Source organism: Pinus tabuliformis, chromosome Q (genome assembly GCF_031772625.1).
Source record: "Pinus tabuliformis cultivar Carrire ecotype Pingquan chromosome Q, CPIR1, whole genome shotgun sequence".
NCBI lineage: Eukaryota > Viridiplantae > Streptophyta > Pinopsida > Pinales > Pinaceae > Pinus > Pinus tabuliformis.
In genome coordinates, this window is record NC_142296.1 from 871,399,783 (window position 1) to 871,410,345 (window position 10,563).

At 41.8% G+C, this 10,563-nt stretch overlaps 1 protein-coding gene across 1 annotated transcript; it reads left to right on the forward strand.

Moving 5' to 3' along the window:
* The first annotated feature begins 204 nt into the window (after positions 1–204).
* Positions 205–907, forward strand: LOC149222283 (uncharacterized). The gene is made up of 2 exons (XM_089383067.1): positions 205–578; positions 718–907. Exons 1-2 carry the CDS (start codon positions 280–282, stop codon positions 848–850), a joined length of 432 nt encoding a protein of 143 aa, XP_089239193.1. The 5' UTR covers positions 205–279; the 3' UTR covers positions 851–907.
* The last annotated feature ends 9,656 nt before the right edge of the window (positions 908–10,563 follow it).

A 10,563-nucleotide genomic window follows, 5' to 3' on the forward strand; every position in this document is an offset into this window, starting at 1 on the left:
AAAAAAATAAAATTAATGCCAAACACATATGAATCAATGGTAACTCTATTAACCATTTGAACCCTTTCCTTCGCATTGCTTGTATGTCAATTTATATTTCATGTTGACTTAAGTTTTACCGCATAATAATTATATGCTGCACGATGGTAGATTATGGTTGGACGTATATTGTTTTAACACTAACCTACCAACCCCTCAGTACATGGTATATATTAAATAGGCGCAGTGATTTTTGGTCCGGCCGCTGTCCCTGCCGGCGCCAGGTCATCGGTTGCTTTTATGTTTTGGGCTCATACGTTGGCAGGTGGCATGGCTTACCTGCGGGGCCATGTGACACCTCGGGCTCCGTCTCCTCGTCCTTCCCGCTCCAGTTTCCCGCGCGGTATCTACGGTCGAGATTTACATTCCAGATCGGAGGGCTGGGGTGAGCCCAAGGGTATAGGGTTAATACATAAACCCTTATGCTGCGAGCCGGGTTCATTTGTTCACAAGGTCGTATCCTCTTCGTTTTCTCAGACTCCGGTTCGAGTTCTGTTAGCCTTCCGGATGCCGTGGCTTGCCCATCAAAACTTACTCAGGTATCGCAATATCCCGCCTGCATATTCGTCTGCTACCATTCTTTTTTTCCCTTTGGGTTGCTCGCGCTCAGGTTAAGTTTTGTTTGCTTGTTTTTCAGATGTTCATACTAAATGATTCCCTTATTGGTAATGCGTGCAGGTGGATCCGCTCGAGCCCCCTTCGACAGCGTAACCTCAACGCCTCGGCTTCCTCGGCAATTTTACAGGTAGGGTTACCTTTCATTTTACGGTTCCTCCTGGGTGCGAGAGCTCTAAGGCTCCTTCGACCCTAATGTATTCCTGTTTGATTATTGCAGTTTGGTCCTTCTGTTGCCGGTTCTCTTTCGTTTTCGTGCTGATGAGGTGTTTCCTGAGGGAAACCTCACGGCTTATGGATTTTAGTTGTCAGGCTTAGGCCATGTCCGGCTCCGGTGAGTTATGATACACCGTGGAACTTGTGTGCTCGAATTCATTTACTGTAACTTCAGTTTGAACATTTCTACCCATTGCGGGGTTTGGGCACTGATGCCTCTGTACTTAATTTAATAGCAACTGTAACGAGCTGGCTGTATGCCAAACTCTTTGGTTAGCGGGACTAGACTATACATTTCCTTGTTTCAGTTATATATATATAAATGTTACATTTCCAGGGTTATATTATCTGAGTTTTTCCTAACTTGCATTCGAAGGTTGTCTTTCTATCTGAGTTCCTTCTGGGTTGTTTACGTTTTGAATGCTATTAACATGGTTCGCTGTTACCATTGTTGCTAATGGTTATTCGCCTCCGGCTATAGCTCGGCTGTCTGTCTGTCCCTGAGACAGCAGTACACTTCAGGTTCACTTATATCTTAACGACTGATATCGAAGTAAATATACTCATAACCTCTGTATAAGTTTGTCATTGAATGGTTTGGTTAAATGATGTGCTCGCTTGGTTTATGCAACAACGCCTTATATGTTTCCTTTTGCTACAAAGATTAGATTATATTTCTTGTAAGGGTTTACTTGGAAGCATATACGGGTTCTCTGTTTGATATGGTTACTCCGGAGAATGATTCCTCACAGCCAGGCTCACGGCTGCGGTAGCGCATACTCTGGGCTGTTAACGCTATCATGAATATTGTTTGATGTCTATTTCCGTAAATTTGTATATATTGAATTCCTCTGTTGGCCGTATGTATTGAACATTACTCTAACGGCATTAGTTACTGTAGGGTTCCATTATTTCCTGCGATTGCAGGGTTTGTTCTCTTTCCTGAAGGATATGTTATTTTTCCGATATCCATCATTCTCTTGTATCTTAAAGTAGATTCAACTCCTTTCTATCAATGTTTAAGGAGAGATTTATTGGCCGGATTTTCTTACATGGCTCAAAAAGTTTTCTGATGTTACTATCGATACATTCATAACTGGTTAAGTTCTATAGCATCTTGGCTAGTTGTTTCGTTGCATGCACTTTCTTACTAAGGACCACCTCTGTGTCTCTTTTTCTTTTAATATGTATATTGATTGATGGTCTGTTTTTTTAAGTTAACTACCATCTGTTTAACTATATTATCTTCATGATAATCTGACATTTAAGTTAAACTACCTCCTGTTTAACTAAATTATTCATCATGATAGTAATTAAAGAAATGAAACACACAGTCATTCCCTGACTACTGTAGGTCCTCTGTGCATTCGTCATTCTTTATTCGTTCAGTTTCTCTGCAGTAGTAATTAAAGAAATAAAACACACAGTCATTCCCTGACTACTATAAGTCCTCTGTGCATTCATCATTCTTTATTCATTCAGATTCCCTGCAGTATGAATTCGTACCTGGTTCGCCAGTATCGTAAATGGGTACTTCAGTAAATTCACCTGCATGCCAAATCTGCTCTTCCACCCAACCATGAGATCCATCTATAAGACTGGATTCTCCCCCCGAGCCATCTTGCAGGCCTTCAACCCTCAACAAGATATGTGCACCTTGTGCCTGGTTATCTGGTCCTCACTAGACTTAACCAGTTTTATCTTGTATTTTCTTTTTTCCTTTTCCTCCTGGAAAAGATTTCTCTCTGTCTGTCCCCACAGCACAGAGCTTCCTCCCCACTACCAGGACTTTTCCTGTTTAGGTGGGTAATTTCAATCAGTTAATACAATTGACTTCTTTCTTTGAAATCCTCCTTTAAGAGGCTGCCAGCATTTCAAGAAAAATATTTTAAATTTCTCAATAAAATAGTTGATCAGAGTTTTGTTTTTTTTTTACAATAAAACAACAACTACCATACTATCTTTTACCACAGTAAAATTCCACATTTACAGCTTCTGGGGTCATTACATCTCCCCCTCCTGTGATTGGACATCGTCCCGATGTCTGTTCCCCCTAAACAAATTCAGGTAAGCTTCTTTCAGGAGTTCCTCATCCTCCCAAGTGGCCTCATCAGGCCCATAGTGCTGCCACTGCACCTTAGCTTGGGAAATAACCTGCTTCCGCAGCCGCACTTCTCTCCGGTCGAGAATGTTCAGTGGTTCGACCAGAACCTCGCCTTCCAGCTCGACCTGCAACCAACAACAAATCTAGTTATTTCCTTGTTTGAGGTCGAAGCTTAGCTAGAATATCCAGATTAATTCTTACCCGAACATCTTGCCATTGGATCACATGTTTAGCATCGTAGACGTATTTTTTAAGTATAGAAACGTGGAAAACAATATGGATCTTAATATGGCTTGGCAGGGCGAGTTGATAAGCTACTGGCCCCACTCTTGCCAGGATTTGAAAAGGTCCAAAATAGCGAGGGGCAAGTTTGGCACACCCACTCCACTGCAAGGTACTCCTTCTGGCTTGAATTCTTACAAAAACATAGTCTTCAACCTGGAATTCTTTGAACCTTCTCTTCTGGTCTGCAAAACTTTTTTGTCTGTCCTGGGCAGCCTTTAAGTTGGTACGCACCTTTTTCACCATGTCTTCCATTTCCTTGAGCATTTCCGGGCCAAATCTTAATCTATCCTCAGGTCCACCCCAACTTGAGGGTGTGCGGCACTTCCGCCCATACAGGACCTCAAAGGGACTCAGCTGTGTTGACGTGTGATACCCATTATTGTACGCGAATTCAACCAGGTGGAGATATTCTTCCCATTGGGTTGGTTTCAGCATAACACATGCCCTCAACATGTCCTCCACCACCTGGTTCACTCGTTCCATTTGGCCATTGGTCTGGGGATGATAGGCTGTGCTAAAGTTCAGCTGTGTTCCCAGTTCAGCAAACAATGTCCTCCAAAAAGTTGATGTGAACTTGACATCACGATCAGATATTATTACCTTCGGAAGTCCATGAAATTTGAACACATTTTGCATGAAAATATGAGCAATTTGCACAACCTTATACGTACACTGTACAGGTATGAAGTGTGTTTCCTTACTTAGCTTATCTACCACCACCATAATAGAATCATTATTTTTCTTGGTTCGAGGCAACCCTGTTATAAAATCCATGGAAATAGTTTCCCATTTCCATTCTGGAATGGGTAAGGGTTGTAGCAGCCCTGCTGGATGCAAATGCTCCGCCTTAATCTGTTGACATTCCAGGCATCGCGCCAGGTATTCAGCTACATTCTTCTTCATTCTTGGCCAATAGTATTCCTTCCGAAGTGCGGTGACCATTTTTTGGTAACCTGGATGCCCGGTGTAGTGGCTGATGTGAAATTCGTCCAGAATCAGTTTTCTAAGACTGTCTTCTTCAGGTACATACAACCTTTTATTAAAGTACAACATTCCGGCATCATCTAACTCATATCCCTGTTGTGTTTCCCTACCAGAAAGTTGTTGTACCTGCTGTTTAATTTGCTGGTAAACAACATCTTGATCAGCTGCTATTTTTATCCTTTCAAGTAAAGTATTCTGCCATCTACTGACCGAAATTTTGCACAAGCACTGCACCTTTCGACTCAATGCGTCAGCTACCCGATTCTCCTTTCCTTTTAAGTGCTTAATTTCAAAATCAAACCCACTTAGGAAATCTGCCCAACGAGCTTGTCTCGTATTTAAGGTGGGTTGACTGAAATAATTTGTTAGACTATGATGGTCTGTCAACAGCAGAAATTTTCTTCCCAAGAGGTAATGTCGCCACATCTTTAGTGCATGAATAACAGCTGCCAACTCCAAGTCATAGGCAGAGTATTTCTGCTCATGTTCCTTTAGTTTCCTTGATTCGTATGCAATTACTCTTCCTTCCTGCATCAACACTCCTCCCACACCCTCTTTACTTGCGTCAGTACAAACCACGTAATCCTTATTAGGATCAGCTATACTCAAAATGGGTGCGGTGGTGAGTAAGTGTTTAAGCTGCTCAAAGCTCCGCTGACACTCTGAAGTCCATTTGAATACCTTCCCCTTCTTTTGTAAGGAGGTGATGGGGTATGCTACCCTTGAAAAACCTTCCACAAACCTTCTATAATAGCCAGCTAGCCCCATAAAGGACCTAATATCTGCCACGTCTTTTGGTATGGGCCATTCCATTATAGTCCTTATTTTCTCAGGATCTACTGCAATCCCCTCCTTGGTGATTATATGGCCTAGGTATTGTATCTCTTCCCGGAAGAAATCACACTTACTAAACTTAGCATATAACTGATGTTCTCGCAGAGTTTGTAACACTACTCTAAGATGTTCCTCATGCTCCTCCCTTGATCGGGAGTAGATCAGAATATCGTCAATAAATATCAACACAAATTTATCTAAGAACCTGTGAAACACATTGTTCATTAAACACATAAAGGTAGCTGGTGCATTGGTCAGACCGAAAGGTAGCACCACAAACTCGTAATGCCCATATCGAGTTTTGAAAGCTGTCTTGGCGATATCTTCCTCTTTAATTCTAATCTGATGATAACCAGATCGCAAATCGATCTTAGAGAACACCGTTGCCCCCTTCACTTGATCGAAAAGTTCATCAATCCGGGGCAAAGGATATTTATTTTTGATCGTGAGCTTATTCAGCTGACGATAATCAATACACATCCGAAAAGTTCCATCTTTCTTTTTGACAAATAACACTGGGGCTCCCCAGGGTGATACACTGGGAGGGATGTAATTTTTGTCTAGCAGCTCCTGTAGTTGCATCTTTAATTCTGTTAATTCTGGTATGCTCATTCGGTATGGTGCCCGTGACACGGGTGCTGCCCCCGGAATCAGTTCGATGGTAAAGTCCACATCTCTTTTAAGTGGTAACCCCGGTACTTCCTCTGGAAAAACATCTGCAAATTCTTGCACCACTGGAATGTTGTCTAGCGTAGCGGTTTTGTCCTTCTGATTTGTGTACCCCACCTGAACAGCATAAATATGGCATTTATTTTTGATGCATTTAGCTAACTGAGACGCTGTAATGGGTCGGACCCGTACGGGATGCTTGATCCCTTGCAGTTCTTGCTGTTCACCAAGATCATTCTTATAGTAAATGGTTTTAGTCTTGTAGTTTATTAATGACCAATGTTTCTCCAGCCAATCCATCCCAATCAGGATGTCATATGAACCCAAGGGTAGTACGTTCAGATCCACAACTATTGGCTATCTTGCTACGGTTAAAGAGCAATTATTTATTTTTGCCAAGACCCGTCTCTTGGCTCCCGTAGCTAATTGGACCAACCACGGATTTCTGAATTTTTCAGATTGTAACTTACACTGTTCTACTATCTTTGGGCTAATATAACTTAAAGTAGCTCCTGGATCAATGAGAACAGCTATAGAAAGGTTTGAGATTTTACCTTCAAATTCCACCATAGTCGGCTGGTATTCCGCTTGGCGATCATCCAAGGCTGCGTTAATCCTCGGTACACTACGTGCCACATCCCCAACAGTCGATGCTTCATGAATCTGAGATATCTGGTCCGTACCCTTTCGCTGTGGACAGTTTTTAACATAGTGAGGTCCTCCACAGCCCCAGCATTGAACTGGAGGTCTGGTCATTCCTTCACCTTCTGGCCTAACAGGCTGTTCACTTATTTTAGTCTCACTTGTTGGCCTAGCTCGGGGCGCACTTCTTGCTACAGCTCTGTTGTTCAATCCTTTACCAGCTCCCTTACCCCCATTACTGCGACCTCCTTTGCTGTTTCCAACCACCCGACTACTCCTTCTTTCATTCCATCTTTTATTTGAAGTATCCCCCTTCTGTTTATTCTGCTGGTAACAGATCCTTGCTTTGCGGATAGCCTCATCCATGGTCCTAGGATTGTCGAACTCAATCCTCTCTCTTATATATGAAGGTAAGCTGCTCACAAACCTTTGCACCTTGGCCTTTTCCTCCTTAATATAGGGTACATAACGTAGCAGAGAAGTAAAACGATTAATGAATTCGTCCATAGTCTGTTGCCCCAGCCGTAAATCATGGAATTCTCTTGCCTTTTCATCGTAGAAGCGCTCAGTCAGGTATCTCTCTTTGAAGTATTTCTGGAACTTCTCCCATGTGATGGTCCGTTCACTTACCCCCTTGACAATCTTGATTTCCTCCCACCACAGGGTTGCTTTACCTTGTAACTGGAAAATAGCCAGTCGCGCCTTCAAGTTATGATCATACTCATACAACTGAAAATATTTGTTCATATTTATTAGCCATGCTTCAGCTGCTTCTTCCTATTCTCCATCAAAATGTGGGGGTTTAATTTTTCGAAATTCTCCCTGTAGCTCCATTCTCTGATGTTTTGAAGTTTGCTATTCTGGTACATTATCAGAATGATCTTCCTTACCTTCTGAATTTTCAGGTCCAATTTCATAGTCTTGTTCTTCTGTTATCTTCTGCTGTTCCGCGCTGGGATTAGATAAGGGTGGGTTCTGCCTGTCTGACAAACTCTTCAGAATTCTCTCTTGTTCCACCGTCAAGCGCGCGTTGTCTTCCCGTAGTCTTGCCATCTCATTTTTCAACTCCTGAACAGTTTCCAGTATTGCGAGATTGGTACTTCGTGTTTCCTCGCCCAACTGTACCCACAGCTCTGGGTTTTCCCGAGGGGCGCTGCCGGCTCCTTGCATTTCACTTCTTTTTCCTAGCTTAACTATTAGCTGATATATTCCTGTATCTCACCCCTAAAATAGACAAAAACAACAGTTATTTGATTTTTTAACCTTCTATACATATGCATGGTGTAATCTTCTGCACAGTGAAACATGTCATTCCTGAGGCCACAGTGTTGAAACTGGGCTCTGATACCAATTTGTCACACCCTCATATACATATACATAAAAATTAAAATAAAAAAATAAAATTAATGCAAAACACATATGAATCAATGGTAACTCTATTAACCATTTGAACCCTTTCCTTCGCATTGCTTGTATGTCAATTTATATTTCATGTTGACTTAAGTTTTACCGCATAATAATTATATGTTGCACGATGGTAGCTTATGGTTGGACGTATATTGTTTTAACACTAACCTACCAACCCCTCAGTACATGGTATATATTAAATAGGCGCAGTGATTTTTGGTCCGGCCGCTGTCCCTGCCGGCGCCAGGTCATCAGTTGCTTTTATGTTTTGGGCTCATACGTTGGCAGGTGGCATGGCTTATCTACGGGGCCATGTGACACCTCGGGCTCCGTCTCCTCATCCTTCCCGCTTCAGTTTCCCGTGCGGTATCTACGGTCGAGATTTACATTCCAGATCGGAGGGCTGGGGTGAGCCCAAGAGTATAGGGTTAATACATAAACCCTTATGCTGCGAGCTGGGTTCATTTGTTCACAAGGTCATATCCTCTTCATTTTCTCAGACTCCGGTTCAAGTTTTGTTAGCCTTCCGGATGCCGTGGCTTGCCCATCAAAACTTACTCAGGTATCGCAATATCCCGCCTGCATATTCGTCTGCTACCATTCTTTTTTTCCCTTTGGGTTGCTCGCGCTCAGGTTAAGTTGTGTTCGCTTGTTTTTCAGAAGTTCATACTAAATGATTCCCTTATTGGTAATGCGTGCAGGTGGATCCGCTCGAGCCCCCTTCGACAGCGTAACCTCAACGCCTCGGCTTCCTCGACAATTTTACAGGTAGGGTTACCTTTCATTTTACGGTTCCTCCTGGGTGCGAGAGCTCTAAGGCTCCTTCGACCATAATGTATTCCTGTTTGATTATTGCAGTTTGGTCCTTCTGTTGCCAGTTCTCTTTCATTTTCGTGCTGATGAGGTGTTTCCTGAGGGAAACCTCACGGCTTATGGATTTTAGTTGTCAGGCTTAGGCCATGTCCGGCTCCGGTGAGTTATGATACACCGTGGAACTTGTGTGCTCGAATTCATTTAATGTAACTTCAGTTTGAACATTTCTACCCATTGCAGGGTTTGGGCATTGATGCCTCTGTACTTAATTTAATAGCAACTGTAACGAGCTGGCTGTATGCCAAACTCTTTGGTTAGCAGGACTAGACTATACATTTCCTTGTTTCAGTTATATATATATAAATGTTACATTTCCAGGGTTATATTATCTGAGTTTTTCCTAACTTGCATTCGAAGGTTGTCTTTCTATCTGAGTTCCTTTTGGGTTGTTTACGTTTTGAATGCTATTAACATGGTTCGCTGTTACCATTGTTGCTAATGGTTATTCGCCTCCGGCTATAGCTTGACTGTCTGTCTGTCCCTGAGACAGCAGTACACTTCAGGTTCACTTATATCTTAACGACTGATATCGAAGTAAATATACTCATAACCTCTGTATAAGTTTGTCATTGAATGGTTTGGTTAAATGATGTGCTCGCTTGGTTTATGCAACAACGCCTTATATGTTTCCTTTTCCTACAAAGATTAGATTATATTTCTTGTAAAGGTTTACTTGGAAGCATATACGGGTTCTCTATTTGATATGGTTACTCCGGAGAATGATTCCTCACAGCCGGGCTCACGGCTGCGGTAGCGCATACTCTGGGCTGTTAACGCTATCATGAATACTGTTTGATGTCTATTTCCGTAAATTTGTATATATTGAATTCCTCTGTTGGCCGTATGTATTGAACATTACTTTAACGGCATTGGTTACTGTAGGGTTCCATTATTTCCTGCGATTGCAGGGTTTGTTCTCTTTCCTGAAGGATATGTTATTTTTCCGATATTCATCATTCTCTTGTATCTTAAAGTAGATTCAACTCCTTTCTGTCAATGTTTAAGGAGAGATTTATTGGCCGGCTTTTCTTACACGGCTCAAAAAGTTTTCTGATGTTACTATCGATACATTCATAACTGGTTAAGTTCTATAGCATCCTGGCTAGTTGTTTCGTTGCATGCACTTTCTTACTAAGGACCACCTCTGTGTCTCTTTTTCTTTTAATATGTATATTAATTGATGGTCTGTTTTTTTTAAGTTAACTACCATCTGTTTAACTATATTATCTTCATGATAATCTGACATTTAAGTTAAACTACCTCCTGTTTAACTAAATTATTCATCATGATAGTAATTAAAGAAATGAAACACACAGTCATTCCCTGACTACTGTAGGTCCTCTGTGCATTCATCATTCTTTATTCGTTCAGTTTCTCTGCAGTAGTAATTAAAGAAATAAAACACACAGTCATTCCCTGACTACTATAAGTCCTCTGTGCATTCATCATTCTTTATTCATTCAGATTCTCTGCAGTATGAATTCGTACCTGGTTCGCCAGTATCGTAAATGGGTACTTCAGTAAATTCACCTGCATGCCAAATCTGCTCTTCCACCCAACCATGAGATCCATCTATAAGACTGGATTCTCCCCCCGAGCCATCTTGCAGGCCTTCAGCCCTCAACAAGATATGTGCACCTTGTGCCTGGTTATCTGGTCCTCACCAGACTTAACCAGTTTTCTCTTGTATTTTCTTTTTTCCTTTTCCTCCTGGAAAAGATTTCTCTCTGTCTGTCCCCACAGCACAGAGCTTCCTCCCCACTACCAGGACTTTTCCTGTTTGGGTGGGTAGTTTCAATCAGTTAATACAACTGACTTCTTTCTTTGAAATCCTCCTTTAAGAGGCTGCCAGCATTTCAAGAAAAATATTTTAAATTTCTCAATAAAATAGTTTA

Excerpts from the sequence above, each read along its gene's own strand:
- LOC149222283 (XM_089383067.1), top strand. The coding sequence starts at position 280 with ATGTTTTGGGCTCATACGTTGGCAGGTGGCATGGCTTACCTGCGGGGC. Across the intron at positions 579-717 it reads GCCCATCAAAACTTACTCAG|GTGGATCCGCTCGAGCCCCC; the intron begins GTATCGCAATAT and ends TAATGCGTGCAG.